The sequence below is a fragment of the Heptranchias perlo genome, chromosome 17 (genome assembly GCF_035084215.1).
Source record: "Heptranchias perlo isolate sHepPer1 chromosome 17, sHepPer1.hap1, whole genome shotgun sequence".
Taxonomy (NCBI): Eukaryota; Metazoa; Chordata; class Chondrichthyes; order Hexanchiformes; family Hexanchidae; genus Heptranchias; species Heptranchias perlo.
Window position 1 is genome coordinate 30,755,345 of NC_090341.1, and position 25,353 is coordinate 30,780,697.

General features: G+C 39.8%; 1 protein-coding gene across 1 annotated transcript in view; it reads left to right on the top strand.

Moving 5' to 3' along the window:
* The first annotated feature begins 14,381 nt into the window (after positions 1 to 14,381).
* synpra (synaptoporin a) overlaps positions 14,382 to 25,353 on the top strand; it is a 312,565-nt gene continuing 301,593 nt past the window's right edge. Inside the window, exons 1-2 of the mRNA XM_067999126.1 lie at positions 14,382 to 14,479; positions 14,590 to 14,655. Coding sequence (XP_067855227.1) covers positions 14,462 to 14,479; positions 14,590 to 14,655 — 84 coding nt within the window. The 5' untranslated portion in view covers positions 14,382 to 14,461. The remainder of the gene's footprint in view (positions 14,480 to 14,589; positions 14,656 to 25,353) is intronic.

The following is a 25,353-nucleotide window of genomic DNA, read 5'->3' on the forward strand; positions in this document are numbered from 1 at the left end:
TTCAAATAGTGGGCAAAGGAATTTCAAATAAAATCCAATACGGAATTCAGGAGAAACTTCTTTACCCATAGAGTGGTAAGAATGTGGAACGAGCTACCACAAGGAGTAGTTGAGGCAAATAACATTGATGCATTATAAGGAGAAGCTGGATAAGCACATGAGGGAGAAAGTAATAGAAGGGTATGCTGATAGGGTTAGATGAAGTATGGAGGGAGGAGGCTCGTGTGGAGCTGGCATGGACCTGTTGGGATGAATGGGCTGTTTCTGTGCTGTAGATGCGACCTAACTCAATGTTGAGCATTTGGATATTAATATCACAGAGTTTTATTCCTTATATAATAAAGAATAGGCTGGGAATTCAGGATCACAGATATTTATAAGTATGACACTTGTTTAGTTCTGCAAATGAATAGAGATAACGGCTCTATTTCAGCAGTTAATCCCACTTGCAACATTTACAAATCTGAAGAAAATTAAGCAAAAAAGGATAAGATAGCAAGTCAAAGCACTCACTGATTGTAAAATATACACATTTCATTCATTATAAAATTATCAAATGCTACCACTAGAATTGCCCTCATGAATGCTATATAAATATAAATACTTTATATAACCATTAGGATATTTGTGATTCTACTTCAGTTGCTTAAGCCTATCATTCTCTTAAATGACCCTGCAGTAATTATTATTATTACTAAAAATTCTAAATTAGCTGTAAGTTAGACCTTTTAGCATATCAGGTCACATATTTTAATAAGTATTACCACACTGTGGCCTCAATTGCTGTGACAAATGACTTGCATTGTGATTATTGACCCAGCTTCAAAAGCAGTGCAGCATGTCTTCGCTGTAACGGGGCGAGTAAGCCCTCTAGTGTTTCTTTAGTATTTATCTCCATAGGTATGCATATTTCTCCTCTTTCACAGAAATGTAAATGTTCTTCCTGTTCATTCACTATTGGCTGAAACATGAGGGCTAATTTTGAAAGGCCCCATCAGAGATGATTTTTAAAAATATTTTGAATGCATCACATGGAGGCAAGAAAAATATTATTAAAAAGGGTAAATATCTTTCATGCTTCAGAGATCATTATGTGAATTGCCTTGGGGCAAACTTTGAATTCCAGCATTGCTAAACAGGAGCCAACTTCAGGGTTTACTTAAACACCAGAGTGTTTTTAATTTATCTCCTATTAAATAAACTTTATTATTAATCACTGCCATGTCTCGTTTGCATACATTGCTTATGTAAATGTATTCTGAACGTGATATTATAAAGGTTTTCTATTTCAAATTAAGCATTGTAATTTGAATCTTTTGAAACCTACCTTCAAATCATGTATACTTATGTGATGACTTCAGGATGTATATTAACAAAAAATGTACTGCCGATTATAATTTAATTGATTGTTATTCTCATGGTTTCATTTATCCCAGGTTTCAGTAACATTTCAAAGTTGCATCCATCACTCTTCAGTTACTATTAATTGCAATTGATAAAATGCCTATTTTTCAAGCTTAAGTGGACAAATTTTATATGTGACAGTGAAATTTTGTAAAAATAAAAATCATTAACCCTGATGGAGAGTGTTTGGCTTGAGACAGAGCCATGGACTAGTATAGAGTCTTAACTTTAATTAATTTTTTCTCACAGAACTGCCAAATAGACCGGTGCATTTTTTCTATTATAGCCACATATTTTCCACATTATGCTATATATAAGGTATCATTAAAGCATAATTTTACAGCATTTTATTGAATCCTGATTTATTTTTAAATTAACACTAAATGAATGATTAAACTATTTTCTCAAATCAGATTCAATCACTTGAAAGTTCTGTGTTTCAACTATGATTAAGATGTTATACCGATCTTATTTATAGCTACAGATTAAATTCCAGGATTTTAAAGACAGTTTCACAGATAGTCCAATGAAAATTAAGTTTATTAGAATTTCTGCAAATATCAATATGATCATAATTCATGTAGAAGTAGATGAAAGATCCTAAAGTGATGGCTTTGATTCTGAATTACAGACCACTAATTCAAATTAACCAATATTGGAGACTGAAGCTGAAACATCACTGTAGCAATCAGCAGCCCAGATGCTAGATTACAGGCTCAAAGTTAAATTACAGAGCATTTTTGCAAATACAGGAAATACATGCAGGAAGTGTAAGAATGAGTAAGTGCTAAAGAATAAATGAAGATGTATTTCCAATACTTTAGGAGCTTTTGTATTTCCTTTTAGTGTCTTATTCAACAATGTAGTATAATCCACAATAGTGTCACTCGGAAGTAAATTAATCATTTGGAGTCGCTAAGCAATACTGATGAAAAAATTGAACTTAATAATTAGTACTTACTATGTTTTTTTCTGATACACGTATAAAATATGGAGATTATAGCTGATTATATTGCATGGGTGATTTTTTTTTGCACTGCGGTTATTTAACACTAATTTGTTATCCAATTTTTGGATTAGATCCAATAGCCCAATTTTAACTGGTGGGTGAATCAAGTGGCTGGGGGGCAGGGCGAGCGGAAAGCCAACTATGATCAGAAACTAAACTGGATCAGCCATATCAACACAATGGCTACAAGAACAAGGTAGAGGCTGGGGACTCTATAATGAGTAGCTCACCTTCTGACTGCTCAAATCCTCTCCATCGTCTACAAGGCACAAGGCAGGAGTGTGAAGGAATACTCACTACCTGGCTGGATGGGTAGAGCCACAACAACAAACAAGAAGCTCGACACCATCCAGGAAACTTCATCGGGGCCCCTTTTACTAGGCTCAATATCTATCCCTGTACCCCTAGTGTACCATGGCTGCAGTATGTACAATGCATATTGCCATTCCTTCATTGTTGCTGGGTCAGAGTCCTGGACTTCCCTAACACAGTCATTCCCCTTTGTTCTTTCCTCCCCCACCCTTTTCCCTAGCTCTGTACTTGCTTAAAAACTGTTAATCTCTAACATCTTCTAGTTCGATGAAAGGTCATCGACCTGAAACATTATCTCTGTTTCTATCTCCACAGATGCTGCCTGATCTGCTGAGTGTTCCCAGCATTTTCTGTTTTCATTTCAGATTTCCAGCATCCGCAGTATTTTGCTTAAGTTATGAGAAAAGGTTGGAGAAGCATGCATTTTACATTATGGAAACATTGGGCCAGATTTTGCTGTAAAATTAACGGTGAGGCTAACGTTATTTATGTACAAATTGGACAGCAACTTCCAGCGGCTGCACATGTACAGTTAAACGCAGAAACCTGGAAGCTGCTGTCCGAGATGCTCTGCTCTTCCAAACGCTGTGCGAAAACGGCATCTCGCCGTCTGACTCACTATCCAAATATATTGAACTGCATGAAGTTCCTGCACTTACCTCATAGATATGGACTAAACTCGCCAAAAAAAGTTAGTGCTTGTCTACTCCAGTGTAAGTACCCTTTTAATGGTGTGGAAAGTCTTAGTTACTGTCAAACAACCTCTCTGGCACTGGAAATTAACTTTTACAAGTATGGAGTCTCATTCCTTCAGCTTTTAATTATTGTTAGGCATTTAAAAAAAATGTTGATAATTTTTTTTATTTTACTTTCTCTTTCTGTCTCTTTTATCTCTGGTCTCTTGATCCAATCTTTCTTTCCCTCACTTTATTTTGCTTACTCTACCTGATTTTATATTGCATTCACTATTCTAACTTACACTTCCTGGTTCAGACTCTGCTTTACTCATTAATGATTCTTTAATCTGATTGGTTAAGGAGATACACAATTGCTTGCCCTGTTCACACAGGGTCCCAGATGCCCTGTAGAGGGTGCCGCATTGACTAGCGCTCCTGTTGACAGCAACGTTGACAGTGCAAAACCTCAGAGAAAGTCCATGGGCAAGTGCAAGTCTAACAAAGGGCTAGTGTCGTTCGTTCGCTGCTCACAGCAAGATCTGGCCCAATATAAAATATTGTTTCATATAAGTAAGTAACAAGATTACAACTTCAAAGCAAGCCCAGGAAGTAGCACCAGAAAGTGTAAATGAAAGTTAATGAAAAGTAATTTTGAAAAGATATCAGGTAAAACTTCTTTACTCAAAGTGTGACAAATGTTTGGAATAGAGGCACAAACATTGAGGTTGTTCAAAATACACTTAGATGTTGTGAAGGGAGTTGGGTACTAGAGGGATGAGCATCTATGGGCCCATTGCATGCACATCCTGTGCTATGTGGGAATTCCAGAACACTTCGTGTGTCCTGGAAAACCACTTGTGCAGGAAGTGCGGCCAACTGCTCGAGCTTGAGCTCAGAGTTTCTGAGCTTATGGGGCAGCTTGCGTCACCACAGTACATACAGGAAGCTGAGCATTTCATGGATACATGTTTCAGGAGGTGGTCACAGAGAGTTCAGGCAGAGAGGGTGATCACCAGTCAGACTAGGAGGAACAGGCAGGCAGTGTAGGAGTCCCTTGGGAGTGTGGCACTCACAAACCGGTATTCAGTGTTGAATATCAGTGAGGGTGTTGACACCTCGAGGGAGTGTAGTCAGGAACAAATCCACGGCACCGTGGGAGACTCGGCTGCACAGAGGGGAAAAGAAATGCAGTTGTTATAGGGGAATCGATAGTCAGGGGGATAGACAGGCGTTACTGCAGCCGCCACTGTGAGTCTCGCATGGTGTGCTGCCTCTCTGGTGCCAGGGTAAAGGACATCACAGAGAGGGTGCGGTCCATGTGGGAACCAATGACATAGGAAGAAAAGGGTCGAGATCTTGCAGTCAGAGTTTCAGGAGATAGGGAGGACCTCAAAGCAGGACCTCAAAGGTAGTAATCTCTGGATTACTCCCAGGGCCACGTGCTAGTGAGTATAGGAATAGTATGATAAGACAGGTTAATGCGTGGCTGGCGAAATGATGCAGGAGGGAGGGCTTCAGATTCCTGGGTCACTGGGACCAGTTCTGGGGCAAGAGGGATCTGTTCAAGATGAACGGGTTACACCGCAACAGAGCTGGGACCAATGATCTCACAGGGAGGGTATCATGTGCTGTGGGGGAGGGTTTAAACTAGTTTGGCAGGGGGTAGGCACCAGGATGAAACATTGGAGAGGAGAAACAAGGTGCACTGAGGACTGGGAGGCACAAATTGCATGAGAGTAAAGAAGAATTCAGAAATAGGAAGGATCAGACAGGGGGAAGATGTGAGGCAGACTAAGATGAGTTTGGTGTGCATGTACGTAAATGCGCGTAATGTGGTAAATAAGGTTGGTTAGCTGCAGACACAAGTTGCCAAATGGGACTATGATATAGTGGCAATAACAGAGATCTGGCTCAAAAAAGGAAGGGTTGGGTACTTAATATTCCTGGCTACAAGATATTCAGGAAAGATAGGGAAAGAAAGAAAGGAGTGGGGGTGGCAGTATTGATCAAAGAACTATTATAGCACAGGAAAGGGGTGATGTAGTTGAGCAATCAAAGGCAGAATCGATTTGGTTAGAATTAAGGAACAATAGAGGAGCTATTACACTGCTGGGTGTATACTATAGGCTACCAAATAATGGGAAGGTGATAGAGGGGCAAATTTGCATGCAAATTACGGAAAGATGCAAGACCTATAGAGTAGTGATAATGGGGACTTCAATTATCGCAATATAGACTGGGACAGAAACAGTGTAAAGGGCAAAGAGGGGGAGGAATTTCTGAAATGTGTTCAAGTGAACTTTCGGGAACAGTGTATTTCCAGCCCAACTAAGAAGGAAACAGAGCTGGATCTAGTTCTGTGAAATGAAGTGGGGCAGGTGGAGCATGTTTCAATGGGGAGCATTTGGGGCACTGTGATCATAATATCATTAGGTTTAGAATAGTTATGGAAAAGGACAAGGAACAATCAAATGTGAAAATACTTAACTGGAGGAAGGCTAATCTCAATGAGTTAAAAAGGGATCATGCCCAGGTGAATTGGAATCAAAAATTGGCAGGCAAAATAGTAATTGAACAATGGGAGGCCTTCAAGGAGGAGTTGGTCTAGGTACAGAGTAGATACATTCCTATAAGGGGGAAAGGAAGGGCATCCAAAGCTAGAGCTCCCTGAATGAATAAGATATAGAGATTAAAATGAAACAGAAAAAGAAGGCTTATGCCGAATGTAAGTTTCATAATACAGTAGAGAACCAGGTTAAACACAGAAAGTACAGAGGAGATCTAAAAAATGGGAATAAGAGGGGCAAAGAGAGAGTATGAGAATAGATTAGTGGCTAACATAAAAGGGAACACAAAAGTCTTTTATAAACAAATAAATAGTAAAAGGGTAGTCAAAGGAAGGGTGGGACCGATTAGGGACAAAAAAGATCTTCTTGTGGAGGCAGAGGGCCTGGCTGAGGCTTCACTAGAGAAGAAGATGCTGCCATTGTAGCAGTAAAGGAGGAGGTAGTAGCAATATTGGATAGGATCAAAATAGATAAAGAGAAGGTACTTAAAAGACTGGCAGTACTCAAGGTAGATGAGATGAATCCTAGATTACTGAGGGAAGTAAGGGTGTAAATTGCAGAGGCTCTGGCCACAATCTTCCAATCCTCCTTAGATATGGGAACGGTGCTGGAGGACCAGAGAATTGCAAATGTTACACCCCTGTAAAAAAAAAGGGGAGCGGGATAAACCCAGTCAGCCTAATGCGATGGTGGGTAAACTTTTAGACACAATAATCAGGGACAAAATAAATGGGCACTTGGAAAATTATGGGCTAATAAATGTAAGTCAGCACGGATTTGTTAAAGGAAAATCATTTTTGACTAACTTGATTTGAGTTCTTTGATGAAGTAACGGAGTGGGTTGATGAGGGTAGTGCGGTTGATGATGTGTATATGGACTTTCAAAAGGCATTTGATGAAGTACCACATAATAGACTTGTTAGGAAAATTAATGCCCATGGGATAAAAGGGACAGTGGCAGTTTGGATACGAAATTGGCTAAGGACAGAAAGTAGAGAGTAGTGGTGAATGGTTGTTTTTCAGCCTGGAGGGAAGTATACAGTGGTGTTCCCCAGGGGTCAATATTAGGACCACTGCTCTGTTTGATATATATTAAAGACCTAGACTTGGGTATACAGGGCATAATTTCAAAGTTTGCAGCTGACACGAAACTTGGAAATGTAGTAAACAATGAGGAGGATAGTAACAGACTTTAGGAAGACATAGACAGACTGATGAAATGAGCAGACATATGGCACATTAAATTTAACGCATAGAAGTATGAAGTGATACATTTTGGTAGGAAGAATGGGCAGAGGCAATATAAACTAAATGGTATAGTTTTAAAGGGGGTGCAGGAACAGAGAGACCTGGGGATGCACATACACAAATCTTTGAAGGTGGCATGGCAAGTTGTGAAGGCTGTTAAAAAAGCATGTGGGATCCTGGGCTTTATTAATAGAGGCATAGAGTACAAAAACAAGGAGGTTATGCCATACCGTTATAAAACACTGGTTAGACCTCAGCTGGAGTATTGTGTTCAGATCTGGGTACCACACTTTAGGAAGGATGTCAAGGCCTTAGAGAGGATCCAGAGGAGATTTACTGGAATGATATCAGAGATGAGGGACTTCTGTTGTGTGGAGAGACTGGAGAAGCTGGGATTGTTCTCCTTAGAACAGAGAAGGTTAAGGGGAGATTTGATCGAAGTGTTCAAAATTATGAACGGTATTGACAGAGTAAATAAGGAGAAACTCTTTCCAATGGCAAAAGGGTTGGTGACCAGAGGACACAGATTTAAGGTGATCGGCAAGAGCCAGAGGTGACATGAGGAAACAACTTTTTACGCAGCGAGTTGTAATGATCTGGAATGCATTCCCTGAAAGGGTGGTGGAAGCAGATTCAATAGTAACTTTTAAAAAGGAATTGGATAAATACTTGAAGGGAAAAAAATTAGAGGGCTATGGGGAAAGAGCAGCAGAATGGGACTAATTGGATAGCTCTTTCAAAGAGCCGGCACAGGCACGATGGGCCGAATGGTCTCCTCCTGTGCTGCACCTACAATGATACTATGATACTATGAAATGGGCTTTATCCATCCCTGTCTTTTCTCCCTGTCTTTGATCCACGAGCCACAACTATTCTGATAGAAAACAAACCTACTGCAGCATTAAACAAACAAATGAGAAGTATTACAACAAATTTAAGTAAAAATACTTCAAACCATTTTACCAAATATGTCGTATAACTTAAAGATGAAATATTTGTGGGTCTTTTAAATGGATTAAAGGCTATTTGGCCCAAAGATTACATATATGTCGATTATTTAAATCTATAAATAAATACCTGGCATAAAGAACCTGAATGATGTAATGGTTTAGATCATTAGTCTGTTGGAACAGGGTTAATTTGGTTAACATTGCCTAAGAAAGGTGAACTTTAATTGCCACCATCAAAAAATAAAAGGTAGTGCGGTACAAAACTTAGTGTTTAACAAAGTTGAGCTTTGTCACTTCAGATTGTTTTGAATAGGAACATTTATTTAGGGAGCATAGATTTAAAGTAATTGGTAGAAGGATTGGAAAAGGGGAGCTGAGGAAAAAAAAAACATTTTTTCACCCAGAAGTTGGCAGGGGTCTGGAACTCACTGCCTGGAAGGGTAGTAGAGGCAGAAACCCTCATCGCATTTAAAAGGTGCTTGGATGTGCACTTGAAGTGCTGCAACCTACAAGGCTACGGACCAAGAGCTGGAAAGTAGGATTCGGCTGGATGGCCCTTTCTCAGCTGGCACAGACACAATGGGCCAAATGGCCTCCTTCAGTGCCGTAAATTTCTATGAATCTACTTTATGATTTATGTATTTTATCTTGCATAATTTTAGTTAGCTAGATTAAATCCATTAAACAAAAATGTATCTCTATGTGAAGATCTTTATTCCTGTGGCAGTGTTAACCAATATACATAACTGCCAGACCTAACATATAAGGGATGGCTGTCTTGGATGGATTTTCTTTCTTTTTATCTACAACTTGTTCAGAAATCAATTAAATCCAAAACAAAGTTGTTGTTGGTGACTGGAACAACTTAATTGGAATGTTAACATTTGCAAACTGACATACCATGGAATAGATGAGTTCAATATCTATGATCGCTGAACTATTTAGTGGAGGTGTTTGCAGAAACAACATACCTTACCATGGATGAAGAATGCACAATATTACTCATTCAGACCTCAGTTATGCATTAGCACTTTTGAGTGATGAGATGTTAAGTTCTGATGCCCAGTTTCAGCAATAATCTCACTAATTTGTCATGCATTACTGTTCCCGTGTTTTTTTTAATTGAAAAATTAAAGTGAAGAGCTAAGGCCCGTGATACAACAACAACTTGAATTTACATAGCACCTTTGAGGTAGAAAAATGTACCACGGCACTTCAAAGCAAAAGGAACGTCAAGATACATCTAAGAGAAAACTGGATTAAACAATAAATAGTGGTTAGATGATGTCAAGTTTGCGTCTTAAAAGCCTGTAGGTTTTAGAAGGAGGGGAAGATTGAGGGAGGTAAGGAGTTCAATAATTTTAAGGTCATGTGAAAGAATGAGATGTAGTGGGAGATGGTATGATAACTCCTGATTTCAACAGGGGGGATACAGGAAAGAGGAAGACTTTGTAATACAGTTCAGATATCCTTGGATAATTTATTGCAATGTATATTGAAGAACTATCACAATAAAAACTATTGTGTCTGTAACTAAAAGCAATGTACAGGACAATTGGATTCCATATTGAACTCATACACTGTCCTGTCACACTGAGCATTTAGGCTTGGTTTCAATTCAGATGGATAAAATGATTTCTCTGCTGGCTGCAGGGGTCCTTAATGAAATACATTGAGCAATCTTAACCAAACTTCTAGAATTACAGCACAAACTGGCTCTAGTTTGGCACAAGTTGGCAATCTCACAGTGAAAGGCCCATAGGACAGTTGCTAGGGGAAAGGGAAAACCTGCTGCACTTCTGAGGCTGGAATTAAGATTTTCTGATCACTTGTGAGCTTCACCAGGAGTAGGATGGTGTGAGTGCAAAAGGCAAGGCTGAAGTGTTCACAACCATCTTGAGCCAGACATGCCAAGTGAATGATTTCTCTTAGCCTCCTCCTGAGGCCCTCACCATTACAGATGCTAGCCTTCAGCCGATTCGATTCACTCCACTCCACGTGATATCAAGAAATGGCTGAGTGCGCTGGACACTGCAAAGGCTATGGGCCCTGACAACATCCCGGCTGTAGTACCATGCTCCAGAACTAGGCCAAGCTGTTCTTGTACAGCTACAACACTGGCACCTACCCGACAATGTGGAAAATTACCCAGTTATGTCCTGACTACAAAAAGCAGGACGAATCCAACCCAGCCAATTACCACTCCATCAGCCTACCCCCAATCATCAGTAAAGTGATGGAAGGAGTCGTCAACAGAGCTTTCAAGCGGCACTTATTCATCAATTAACTGCTCACTGATGCTCAGTTTGGGTTCTACCAGAAGTACTCGGCTCCCGACCTCATTACAGCCTTGGTACAAACATGGACACAAAAGCTGAATTCCAGAGGTGAGATGAAAGTGACTGCCCTTGACATCAGGACAGCATTTGACTGAGTGTGGCACCAAGGAGCCCAAGTAAAACTGAAATCAATGGGGATCGGGGGAAAACTCTGCAGTGGCTGGAGTCATACCTGGCACAAAGAAAGATGGTTGTGGTCTTTAGAAGCCAATCATCTCAGCACCAGGACATTGCTGCAGGAGTTCCTCAAGGCATCGTCCTAGATCCAACTATCTTCAGCTGCTTCATCAATCAAGAAATGGGGGTGTTTGCTGATGATTTGCACAGTGCTCAGCTCCATTCGCAATTCCTCAGATAATGAAGCAGTCCAAGCCCGCATGCAGCAAGACCTGAACATCAGCCGGTGGCAAGTAATATTCATGCCAGGCAAGTGTCAGGCAATGGCCATCTCCAACAAGAGAGAACATAACCACCTCCCCTTGCCATTCAATGGCATTACAATAGTCAAGTCCCCCACCATCAACATGCTGGGGATCACCACTGACCAGAAACTGAACTGGACAGGCCACACAAATGCCATGTCTACTGGTGCAGGTCAATGGCTGGGTATTCTACTGTCAGTGGCTCACCTCTTGACTCCCCAAAGCCTCTCTACCATGTAAAAGGTGCAAGTGAGGTGTGTGATCGAATATTCTCCACTTGCCTGGATGGGTGCTGCTCCAACAGCACTAAAGAAGCTCAAACTATGCAGGATAAAGCAGGGTATTTGATCAGCACCCCATCCATTGGCTTAAACATCCACTCTCTCCATATTGTGGTTGCAGTATGTACTTTCTACATGATGCACTGCAGCAACTCGCCAAGGCTTCTTAGGCAGTACTTCCTAAAACCTCAACCTCCGCCACCTAGAAGGAAAAGGGCAGCAGGTGCATAGGAACACCATCACCTCAAAGTTCCCCTCCAAGTCACACACCATCCTGACTTGGACATATAGTACCGTTCCTTCATTGTTGCTGGGTCAAACTCCTGGAACCCCCTACCTAACAGCATTGTGAGAGCACCTTCACCACATGGACTGCAGCAACTCAAGAAGAAGGTCCACTGCCATCTTCTCAAGGGCAACCAGGGATGGGCAATAAATGTTGGTCTTGCCAACGATGCCCACATCCTGAGAATGAGTACATAAAAAACTCAACGTCCAGTTTATATGGGTGAGTAAGGGAAACAATGTGAAACGGTGGAAAATTGGACTATTATGTCATTAAGTAAGCATGTTAACAAAATTACATTCCCCAGCATTGACCTGTCACTTTAATCAAAAAACAAGTTACTGAAATTAATGTATAAATACAGAAGTCTGCATTTTTTTTTATAAATACAAGTTTTCTTAGAATCATAGAATCATAGAATGGGGTTACAGCACAGATGGAGGCCATTCGGCCCATCGAGTCCATGCCGGCTCTCTGCAAGAGCAATCCAGCTAGTCCCACTCCCCTGCCCTTTCCCCGTAGACCTGCCATTTTTTTCCTTCAAGTACTTATCCAATTCCCTTTTGAAAGCCACGATTGAATCCGTCTCCACCACCCTTTCAGGCATTGCATTCCAGATCATAACCACTCACTGTGTAAAAAAGTTTTTCCTCAAGTCACCTTTGGTTCTTTTGATCTGTGTCCTCTGGTTCTCGACCCTTTTGCCAATGGAAACAGTATCTCTCGATCTACTCTGTCTAGACCCCTCATGATTTTGAACACCTCTATCAAATCTCTTCTCAACCTTCTCTGCTCTAAGGAGAACAAACCTAGCTTCTGCAATCTATCCACGTAACTGAAGTCCCTCATCCCTGGAACCATTCTAGTAAATCTTTTCTGCACCCTAAGGCCTTCACATCCTTCCTAAAGTGCGGTGCCCAGAATTGAACACACTACTCCAGTGGCCGAATCAGTCTTTTATAAAGGTTCTTCATAACTTCCTTGCCATTGTACTCTCTGTCTCTATTTATAAAGCCCAGGATCCTATATATTTTTTAACCGCTTTCTTAACCTGCCCTGCCACCTTCAGCAATTTGTGCACATACATCCCCAGGTCTCTCTGCGCCTGCACGCCTTTAGGATTGCGCCCTTTAGTTTATATTGCCTCTCCTCATTCTTCCTACCAAAATGTATCACTTTGCACATCTCTGCATTAAATTTCCTCTGCCATGTGTCCACCCATTCCACTAGCCTGTCTATGTCCTCTTGAAGTCTATCACTATCCGCCTCACTATTCACTACACTTCTAAGTTTTGTGTCATCTGCAAATTTTGAAATTGTGCCCTGTACACCCAAGTCCGAGTCATTAATGTATATCAAGAAAAGCAGTGGTTCTGACCACTGGGGAACACCACTCTATACCTTCCTCCAGTCTGAAAAACTGTTCACCACTACTCTCTGTTTCCTGTCACTTAGCCAATTTCGTATCCATGCTGCCACTGCCCCTTTTATCCCATCGGCTTCAACTTTGCTGACAAGCCTATTATGTGGCACTCCATGAAACGCCTTTTGGAGGTCCATATACACCACATCAACCGCATTGCCCTCATCAACCCTCTCTGTTACATCATCAAAAAACTCAATCAAGTTAGTTAAACACGATTTGTCTTTAACAAATCCGTGCTGGCTTTCCTTAATTAATCCACACTTGTCCAAGTGACTGTTAATTTTTTCCCGGATTATTGTTTCTAAAAGTTTCCCCACCACTGAGGTTAAACTAACTGGTCTATAGTTGTTGGGTTTATCCTTGCACCCTTTCTTGAACAAGGGTGTACATTTGCAATTCTCCAGTCCTCTGTCACCACCCCCCGTATCTAAGGATGATTGGAAGATTATGGCCAGTACCTCTACAATTTCCACCCGTACTTCCCTCAGCAACCTAGTAGGCAGCCCATCCGGACCTGGTATCTTATCTACTTTAAGTATAACCTGCCTTTCTAGTACCTCCTCTTTATCAATTTTTTAGCCCATCCAGTATCTCAACTACCTCCTCTTTCACTGTGACTTTGGCAGCATCTTCTTCCTTGGTAAAGACAATTGCAAAGTACTCATTTATACCTCAGCCAAGTCCTCTGCCTCCATGCACAGATCTCCTTTTTGGTTCCTTAATGGCCCCATCCCTCCTCTTACGACCAGTTTACCATTTATATTAGAAGTCCATATACACCACATCAACCGCATTGCCCTCAACAACCCTCTCTGTTACCTCATCAAAAAACTCAATTCCTTTCAGGAGTGAGATTAGAAAACATTTCTACACACAAAGGGTGGTAGAAGTTTGGAACTCTCTTTCGCAAACGGCAATTGATACTAGCTCAATTGCTAAATTTAAATCTGGGATAGATAGCTTTTTGGCAACCAAAGGTATTAAGGGATATGGGCCAAAGGAGTTAGATCACAGATCAGCCATGATCTTATCAAATGGTGGAGCAGGCACGAGGGGCTGAATGGCCTACTCCTGTTCCTATATTCCTATGTTCCTATAGAAGACTTTGCATTCCCTTTTATGTTCTTTATGTATAAAATGCAAAAATATGGAAATGTAATTACCGCCTGTTGTACTCGATGCAACTTTAATACTTTATTGCTTGCTCCGATGCACGCGCACCTTACATCACTAAGGCAACAAAGGCGCTGGCTGTGAGCATCCAATAGAAATAGTGCTGTCTGGGGTAGAGCCATCAGCCAATCAGAGCGACCCTTTCCCGACTTGGCCGTCTGAGCGAGGCTTGGTTGTCCAGTAGGAGCAGCTCTTGTATCCACCGGGGAGCGGCGCCCGCCCCTCATTTCGAGCTCCGCCGACAGCCTTCGGCAATTTCCGGCAAAGCCGAACCGTCGGCGAGTTACAGTCGAGCTGTCAACAGCGGCTGGACAGGAGTAGCTCGTTGCAGTCTTCATGCCAATCAGCATAATCACAACCTTCAGAGATGGACATAATTAATCAGGTAAGAGCTGCACTTCCATTCGTTTCAAGATACATTTGGTGAAATACAATAATAGCAAGGCAGTTCAGGGTAATTTTCTCTAAAATGTTCTTTACACTTTATCCTGCTAGCTTGTAGCATCTGGTACATTTCGCATCGCGAAGGAGCCTCTGGGGTTTGTGCGCCTCCTCGAATGGGTAAGTTTTCCAGAAAACACACTTGTGACATTTAAGAAGGGACGTGGCGCGTAATGAAATTATGATATTGCTTTAGAATGCTTGTTTAACTTATTCATCGTGGGCTTGATTGTTAAATCGAATACAATACTGGATTTGTTAAAAACAATTTAACGAATATATATGTATGTAGATTAAGTAGATGGCTATATATACTATTTGCGTCTTTGCTGGTTCGAAGTCATTATGTTTGGTTCCCAATAAAAATCTAATACAAAGGTTTTCGAAAGAGAACGTGATACCGCCCCCTCCCATTACCAATTGTTTATATTTTTAGGCAGTGGTCTGTTATGAATGGCTACGCAAACTAGTGGGTTTGAGATTTCTTTTTTGCTGGCAACATATGATTTAAAAAATAAAGTCACGTTATATATTTGGCAGCCAGTAATTGATCACAAGAAAGATTTGACGTTGGAGTTCGATGGTAGGAAGGATGGTGCTAGTGTAGCTTTTGTATCCAAACATATGGGATACGTTATACATCATCATTTGCCAATCGATACACTTGCATTTAGCAATATTACGTCTTATTTGACTTTTTTTTATTTTTGTGTTGAACATATGCATAATCAAACATTTTGAGAGGTTTGCGCTATTCTTTGTCTCGATTTTCCTTTCGTCCACATTTCTGATATACAAACGTTCAGACCATACAGTACTCCGAACCGTATTGAACGGAACTTGGAATCATATGTTTTCTTGTTTCTAAAATTGTTATATCACAGTGGATTATTTCTTTGTCTATAAAACTTGGTAATTTGATGTATGACTTGTTGTTGACTGATATGTCAAATGATATAATTTACAGTAAATTAAGGCATGTTTCCAGATACTAAATATAATTAGAAGAAACCCGGAGGGCATGATGTTTGTGTAGAGGATAGTGATTACTGATTAATTTACAGTGTGCTTAGCTAGCCGTTGAGTTCTTTGATTTGTACCAAAATGTAATAAGACTGCTAAAGTAGGATTTTTTTATTGATCAAAATTTTGACTACATAACCTAGTCCTCAAAATTAAGAGGAATAATTGTCACTTTCAAAACTCTATCCAAATAACAATTGTTTTATTCTGGTGAAAACTGAGTACGTTTTTTTTTAAAAAAAGCTATTTAAGCTTCTTTAATTGCTGTGTGAATAAAGTAGAGAAAGTATTTATTTGTTTATTATTTGAGGTGATATTTTCTGGTCATGTGGTATATGCTAGTGCCAGTAACTGGGGTAGGAACTGCAGTTCAGACATTTAGTACTTGAATTTACAGCTTGGCTCCTAAGTCTAATTTATTTAACACAAAAACAAAATTTAATTATATAGATTCAAATTGCTTTCTATGATTAATCCTTTCCAAATGGTGTTTCTGGTTAGATTATAAGTGTATATTGTGACTATTATGGGTAATGTATATTAGTAGTTATATATTAAAATAATTCTTTGTATAAAGAAAACAATGACAAATCCTTATTGTTCATAAAGGATACATATCAGTCTGTAAAGGAGCATAATTTCAGATTATCATTTGCTAGACGGTACAATAAATCATTATATTTTTTTAAATAGACATTTACTGTATTTAATTTTTCTTTGTTTATTACTTAGCTTCCCATTATCTTGAATCACTTATATTGTCAGCAAGTTGATGTATTACCTATGATCAAAAGTGAAATCTTTCTCTGTAATGGTGTGAAATAAGCATATTACAATAGACTGTTCCGTTTTGGATTGTTGAAGGAACAGTGTCACAATTGTGAAGTATCCTACAAAATACTTTTATCACATTTATACACAAAGGACAATGCAATTCCTTGATCGACAATGCAATGAAATATTGTATTACTTATTCATGCCTAGCACTGTATGTATTTATTATTTTTTAAAAACAGAATGTTAAAAGTTTGTGCTGCATCACCAACTGGCCAATATGGCAATGCTAAAGTGGATTTTTTGGATCTATTCCAGCAGCTGAATTTGAGGTGGCAACAGTTCTATACAAAGTAAGTTCCCTGGTAGCTGAAGGAATTGTTTGCTTGACTAGTGACCAAAGTTTCTGAAGTTTGAGCTGGAACTCAATTGTGATTGATTTATTTGGCTGACTCTTTACAATTTTCACCTGCACTGCTAGCTGTTCTGTCTTGGAGGCAGGAAAAATTGATAATCTCCAGTTAACTCCGTTTGTTTCATTCCTCCTGACAGCTAATCGCAGAGCAGGGTTGAGCCCAGGTCCTCCTGTTCATTTAGCTGGAGGAGGTATATGGTGGCAAAGGACACAGACAGGTGGAAATACTGGGTTACAGAGAAAGTAAACCCAAAAATTCCAAACATTTCAGCTAGCATTTTCACAACCACATTTTTTAGCAATAACACCAATGAAAAAAAATCACTCAGTGGTACCCTTTCCAACTGAGTATTCAAAGATTTAGATGAAAGTCATCCACACATTAAAACTTTAAATTGATTAATGTATTGAACACCAGCAGATCAATAGTGAAAGTGATTCATAGTGAGTACATAATAATTGGCAAGTTTTAGCTCACATGGGGAGTACGTAGTGAATCATATACTCCTTGTACTTGTTACAAATAAGCAATTTTCACATATCTACTCACCCTGCATACTTGTCACAATGTTCTTACTTTCAAGTGAAAACTTCTAATCACATTTGATTAGAAATATTTAGTAATAAAATTATATGTGTTTTGAGCTTTGTTACTTTTACACCAAAGAAATGGCATGGAGCTTTGTAGGTGGGTGTCCCCAATTTCATATTTCCTTCAACAGCTTTGATTTTAACTGGCTGTTACTTAGTTGCTGTTCATATAATTTATGGATGCCTAACACTGCATGAATATGCACAATGTTCAAATATTTCAAGAATAAAAAAACAGAGAATAATAGAATAATGCAACTAGAATTGTAAAGGAACCGTGGAATAGACATAGGAGGAAAATCCATAGATATGGTCTCAGTTCATGAATTGTGGATTTATTAATATAAATTGTATTATGGTAGAAATCTCCTGTCACGTCCAAATCCATTGCTGTTAGTTGATTGGGAATTCTTCTAGGTGAACCATTTTTTCAAAATCTTACACTCAAAAGCCTAAAAATTACTATTGTTAATATTAGAAAAGGAATGCTTAACACACAGATGTGACATTCCTCTGTCTGCCATTTTAGCAGAGGTTTTAACCCATTTAAAATAAACAGATTAGCACCTGAATTAAAATAGCAGACAGAGGAATGTCATGACAATGCACTCATACATTTACATTGTTAACAGTCATTTCTAGCCTCATATGATCTAATTCATTTATCTTTCTTTTGTTAATGGCATAAAAATGTTTCAACACAATTATGATACAAAGCAATAAATAATGCAATGTGATATATTTTCCTAGTGAAAAGACTAGGTGTGACGCATACAATTTCACCATTTTTGTGTTATTCACTTGGGTCACTGTGAAAAAATCTATTTAATGGGAATGGATATCGGAGGTTTTGAGTATGACATGTGTATGTGAACCTAGATCTTCTGCTCATTGGTAACACCAATAGAAATACAGTGTGGCAGAAATTCTGCCCAGTACAAAGATGTATCCCGATCCTAGTTAAGTTTGCGGGGTTAAGGTCATTTAAATAATTTTGGTGGGCATTTTAGCTTATGGAGAATGGCTGTGGCAGAATCCTGTTAGAGCGTAGAATGGCTGATGGTCTCTGGGTCAGCTAAAGAAAAGCAGAATTCAAAAAAAATATTGTCCAAATTTCAAGGCTGGGGAGTTTAATCGATTGCCCTTGATCAGTTAAACCCTTTTCAGAAGGATTCAAAATTGAAATCCCCCCAATCGTCACCCATAGTAATTGTGGTATTCCTTGCATCAGCATTGCTAAGGCAGCTTAGCAGAATGGGCAGACAGGTGGCAGGTACAATTTAATGTCGATGCATGAGATAATGGGCCAGATTTTGCTCTGAAAATAACGATGGGGCTAACAGGGCTCACCATTATTTCAGTGCATCTGGTAGAGCAACTTCCGGCCACTGCACATGTGGAAATCCGGAAGTTCCTCTACCAGATGCCCTGCTCCTCCAGAAGCCTCGCGAGAACTGCATCTTGCCGGCTGACTCACCGTTAAAATGAATGCAATAGCGTGAAGCTCCTCTACTGCCCTGATGGAAATGAAGTAATCTCACTAAAAAAAATATGTCAAGTTTTTTAAGTCTAAGCAAACTTTTAACGGCATGGTAAGTCATAATGACTGCCAAACAACCCCTCTGGCACTGAAAATTAACTTTTACAAGTGTGGAGTCTCATTCCTTCAGATTTTAATTGTTATTGGGCATTTAAAAAAGAATTAAATTCTTTTACTTTCTCTTTCTGTCTCTTTTATCTCTGTCTCTTAATTCACTATTTCTATCCCTCTCTTTATTTTGCTTTCTGTAACTGATTTGACATTGAATTCACTATATTGTAACATACACTTCCTGATTCTGACTATACGCTGCATGCTTCAATCTGATAGGTTAAGGGGGTACACAGTTGCTTGCCCCATTTACACAGGTCCCAGATGCCCGGGAGAGGGTGCCATGTTGGATTGAGGGCCTCATGAGAGGAACTTGCTGTACAAAAGCCCATGAAAAGTCTATGGGCAAATGCAAGTCTAACAAATGATGCGCACCATTCGTTCGTCGCTCAGAGCAAAATCCGGCCCAATAAGTTTCAGGAGAAAAGATAGGGAATGGGAGTAAATACTCAATTGAAAGACACTGAAGCATGTGGATGAATAGAGCAACCTAGAGCTTCAAGTACATAATTCACTGAAAGTCCACGTGCAGATAGATAAAGCCATAAAAAAGATTAGCAGCACTTTGGGTTTTATAAATAGGCCATAAAGTACAAGAGTAAAGACGCAATGATGAATTTATTCAAAACATTGGTTAGGCCACAATTAGAGTACCGTGTGCAGTTTTGGGTGCTTCCTTATAGAAAGGACATTAAAGCCATAGTGAACGTACACTGTAGATCCAGCAGGATGATGCCGACGATGGGAAACTGTAGTTATGAGGAAAGACTCAGAGGCGACTCATTGGGGAGGTAAGTGAGACACTGCCTCTCCTAGAATTTTGTTTGTGCGTGCGAGCGGGGAGTCGAAGTTGCCGTGGGCAGCAGCTCGGCAGCTCCCAGAGATTGCAGTCTTCAACCAGCAGCAAATTTCTCTAGTTGTGGCCGACGACCCAACTGCCCCACTCCCACTCTTCCCCTCTCTCCAGCTGCCGTTGTCACCTCCCCCTCTCTCCAGCTGCCGTTGTCACCTCCCCCTCTCTCCAACTGCTGTTGTCACCTCTCGGGAAGCAAACTTCCAGCGCCCAGCTAACGGAATTGAGTGTGTGGGTGGAGATTGTTAATGAGTTTCAAACGGGGTTGAAATAACAGTCATTCAGTAGGTTAACCCGCTGTTTCTATATATTAAACAGAGATTCACAGTCTGTCTTTTCAAATAGAAAATCTAACTCTAATATCACCTCACTACCAAGATATAGGAAAATAACCTGTAATATTTTAGCTCTTAAGGAATGGAATTTTAATATAACGCACGTTATCAGAGCTCCAGAATGGGGTTTCTTGATGTAAAAGTAAGTTGTTATAGTATTATGCTCCATCCAACTTCAGGAATTTGAAAATATTACCACTGATTTGTAATGCTCACTGAACTTTAGACAACCTCAAGCAGCAAAATTTTGCAAAACAGTCTGGTGATACTCCAGATAGTTTTTTTCTACAAAGTTTTAGATCCTTTTTAAAGTCCAATCCTGGATGTAAAGGTTTAAAAGAAAACAACGCTGAATAATGCAGTTAGAAAAAGATAATATACAGCTTATAAAGTTGGTGGTGGGATTCCACAGGAAGGGCCTGTTGTCATAGTAACATGCTGGCTTGGTTAGGCATGTATAGCTGTGCCTCAGCTGTCAAAAAAGGTCATCAGGAGAGACTTGAAATACTAGGACTATTTCTATTGGAGCAAAGAAGGCTAAGAGAAGATTTAATAGAGGTTTTTAAGATTATGAAGGGGTTTGATGAAGTGAATAGGGAAAGACTATATCCTCTGGTTGGGGAGTTGGTGATGAGAGGTCATCTATTTAAAACTGTCACTGAGAGTAGGGTGAGAGGTAAGAAGCAATTTCTTTATGCAAAGAGTTGTTGCAGCATGAATCCTTTGTCATTGGGCGTGGTTAAGGCAGAGATCATTGCATTTATTCTGGAAAAATGGAAAATATTTGAAGCAGGGGAAGACACAAGGCTAAGGAGAGAGAACAGAGCGGTGGGATTAATTTTGGATTGCTGTTGTGAAGAGGCCTCCTTCTGTGCTATAAACCTATATGGTTTATGGCGCCAATGACTGGAAACATTCATCTGATGTATTCCCATTATTCGCCTATAATTATATTAAAAGCACCCATATTTAGGCTATGTATTATACATCCAACATCACTTCCCATGGGATCACATGGGATTGGGGGTAATATATTGGCATGGATTGAGAATTGGTTAACGGACAGAAAACTGAGAGTAGGAATAAACGGGTCATTTTCAGGTTGGCAGGTTGTAACCAGTGGAGTGCCGCAAGGATCGGTGCTTGGAGCTCAGCTATTTACAATCTATATTAATGACTTAAATGAAGGGACTGAGTGTAATGTATCCAAGTTTGCTGATGATACAAAGCTAGGTGGGAAAGTAAGTGGTGAGGAGGACACGTAGAGTCTGCAAATTGATATCAACAGGTTAAATGACTGGGCAAGGAGGTGGCAGATGGAGTATAATGTGGGGAAATGTGAGTATATTCACTTTGTTAGGAAAAACAGAAAAATGTAATATTTTTTAAATGGTGAGGAATTATCAAATGTTGGTGTTCAGAGGGATTTTGGTGTCCTTGTACATGATGCACAGAAAGTTAACATGCAGGTACAGCAAGCAATTAGGAAGGCAAATGGTGTGTTATCCTTTATTGCAAGGGGGTTGGAGTACAAGAGTAAGGAAGTCTTGCTGCAATTGTACAGGGCTTTGGTGAGACCACACCTGGAGTACTGTGTGCAGTTTTGGTCTCCTTACCTAAGGAAGGATATACCTGCCTTAGAGGCGGTGCAATGAAGGTTCGCTGGATTGATTCCTGGGATGAGAGGGTGACCTATGAGGAGAGATTAAGTAGAATGGGCCTAAACTCTCTGGAGTTTAGAAGAATGAGAGGTGATCTCACTGGAACATATAAGATTCTAAAAGGGCTTAACAGGGTAGATGCTGAGAGGCTATTTCCCCTGGCTGGAGAGTCTAGAACGAGGGGACATAGTCTCAAGATAAGGGGTTGGACATTTAGGACTCAGATGAGAAGGGATTTCTTCACTCAGAGCGTCATGAATGTTTAGAATTCTCTACCCCAGACGGCTGTGGATGCTCAGTCGTTGAGTATATTCAAGGCTGAAATCGATAGATTTTTGGGCTCTAAGTGAACCAAGAGATTTGGGGATCGGGCAGGAAAGTCGAGTTGAGGTCAAAGATTAGCCATGATCTTAATGAATGGCGAAGCAGGCTTGAGGGGCTGTATGGCCTACTCCTGCTTCTATTTCTTATGTTCTTATGTTCTTATGTTCCCGTGAAAAATGATGGAACAGACGGGGATGACTGGAGAGCCAGTGGCTGGCTCCCAAAGAGTTTCATGATGTATTCTACTCGACTTATGCCTGGACCTGGCATAACTCGTGTGAAAAATCTAGGTCATCATATTTAAAGCCTGAAGTTGGTGCACTTTATGAACATTAAAACCTCTGTTAAACCTTGTTTGCTGGCTTTCGGAGGCTACCTCCTTCGTCAGGTGAACGATGTGAAAAACGATTTTTCACATCGTTCACCTGACGAAGGAGGTAGCCTCCGAAAGCTTGTGAATTTAAAATAAAATTGCTGGACTATAACTTGGTGTTGTAAAATTGTTTACACTTGTTTGCTGGGACAGTTTTGGCTTTGTATAGTGATGCAAGTGAAAAGTGCCAATTTGCGTCAGTTGTTCACAGGTCCTTAGTACTCTGCGCATGTGTGATCCTATGCATACTCATGTGGACTGAGATTTCCACAGACTCCTGCACTTTCATTCTGTTTTCTTTTGTCAGTTCCTTTCAGTTCTTTTCAATCAGGGAACAATAAATGCCAGTACAGTATGCAACGTAAGGATTAAAGAAAGGTAAGTAAATTCATTTGATTTGTATATCTTGCATTTATGCTTGACTGACACATAAAAAAACCTCAGTGTGAAACCTATATTTGGAACTGACTCCGTTTAAACCCCACAGTTGCGGTTGGGAAGTGGTCTTTTAATGAGCCTTCGGGTCTGGCTTGATTTAATCCCTACAGTGCATAAATCCAAAATTTGCAGTATTTTGAGGTATAATTAAACTTGGCAGAGTCTGAAACTTGCTATTAAAACTGTGAAAATACTTTTTGGATGGTATAGCTCACTGTGAGTTTAGGTTTAGTAAATAGCCAACAGTTTATGATAGCCATTATGTTCAGCAACAGTGCGACATTTCTGTTTACTGAAAATAAAAAAATTACTAATCATTCTTTTCTAAGACTGTCAAAGAAAATGTTTGCAGTATTAGAAAATGCCATTAATTAAAATGACAGAATAACATTACATATTTTTGAAAGCTTAATTGGTTGCAAAAGGTCATTATATGACTTCCTATGATGAGCAATAGCTTTGTACCATAATTAAACTTATTAAAATCATTTGGCAGAACATTTTCAAATGTCGAAGCATGAACATGCTGTATTTGGAGGGTGATTTGTCAGCCTGTTTTATCTGATGGGAGGCAGAAAAGTTCATATACATCTGTAGTCATGCATAATTATCATTAGATTCGGTTCTGGTGAAACTAGCAATATGTTTAGATAGCTTCTCTTGAACACTAGTAGTTTATGATTATCACTACAACCCATGGTTCAAGCTACAAAACTAAATGTAATAGTTGATAGAATAAACAAGCTGCAGATATGGATCTTGAGGTTGTTGAATAGTCTTATCTTTCTCCATATTCTGCACTATAATGGGTTAAATGTTGCTGAAGCAATTTCAGACATGCACTAATTGCAGTCTCCAAGTAAACATATTCCTTGGTTTTCAGTTGGTTCCATGTAGAGGTTTTAGCTGTGTTTTGGTGGACTCATGACCGCAGACTTTGTATATTTATTTTCAGACCATTTTCTACAAGGTATCTGAACTTGACGAGAAGTTCAGTGGTAAATGTTGGATTGTCCATATACAGTAGCTTTAAACCATGTACAATTTTGTCTGATTATGCTCCTGTGAAGCACCTTGGGATGTTTTACTATGTTAAAGGCTCTATATAAATGCAAGTTGTTGTTGTTGTGATACATTTTAAAGTTCAATTTGCTATCCAGTCTGCCTTGCATTTCTTTCACTATTTATTTAAGCTTTAGTTTGAATAGCATTAATGATAATAATGTTCTTTCACTACCCATTTGTTGTTCATGTGTAACTTCAATATTGAGGTCAATTGTGAATTGTTACCCAGAAGTACAATCTACAATGTTATTTTCTTAACAAGAGAGCTAATGATTTAGAGTTCATGACAGAGGAGTATGTTTGTGAGCAAACTGTTCCCCTTTACTGTGTTTTACATAGGGTTGAGTTCCCGATTAAACAGCTGAAAGAACCATGCTTAAAGAATCATTGGGTTCCTTAATGAATGTCCTTTAAGAACTGTTTCAGAAAGTTGAAGAAATTGCAGGCATGACGAAAGACTTAAGAATCAATGGCAAAAATACGAATATTCTCACCACTCACAAAAGTTAGTTTTGCTTCCACATTTGGCCCTTATGTGTCATGAACATCTCAAGGTTGGTTTCTATGTGTCCTGCTACTAAGCATTCCCCAGACAAGGAAAAAATGTTGATGCATCTCCGTAAACCCAATAGGTGAGCTGCGGGTTGGGGGGGAATAGAGATAGACATGCTCCACTTTAACAGGCTGATACCCATACATCTCTTACTTCAGCTCTCCCATGCCACTTGGCACTCACTCCTCAACTGCTAGTCTTCTCCTCATTTACTGTATCTTCTTGAAGTAGAAATTAGATGTTCATGAGAGGCAAACCACCAGAGGAGATATCTCCATCCTAAAACAACTCATTTCGTGCAAGGTGAAGGCCATAGAGTTCATGGGGAGGCACTTTGCTTGTCACAGGAAATGACAAGTTTGACGGAATATTCCCAGCGCCAGGTTCGTGATGGTACACCTACACTGTCACCCTGGAATCTCTGTGAAGTACCACACAGATATAAGCTTCCACCCCTCTCTCTGTCTTCTTAATCTGAAAAGGGTAATGCTCACCCATTCTTAGCATCTACCTTCTTTTCCTGCAGATCCATCACAACAAATGTTGGGTGCTGTGGGCAGAGAAGATGATGATGTTGGGGAGGAGGAACACCATCACAAAGATCACTATCATCTTATCAACTATGATAATGACAAGAAGGATGATAAAGTTGGACTCAAGCCCACCCATGAACAGACCTGTTGTTCCTCTGCCCCAACTCCCTCAACTCACCCTCCTGTGTCACTTGCTTCTTCATCCTCAAGATATCACTTTCATCTGGGA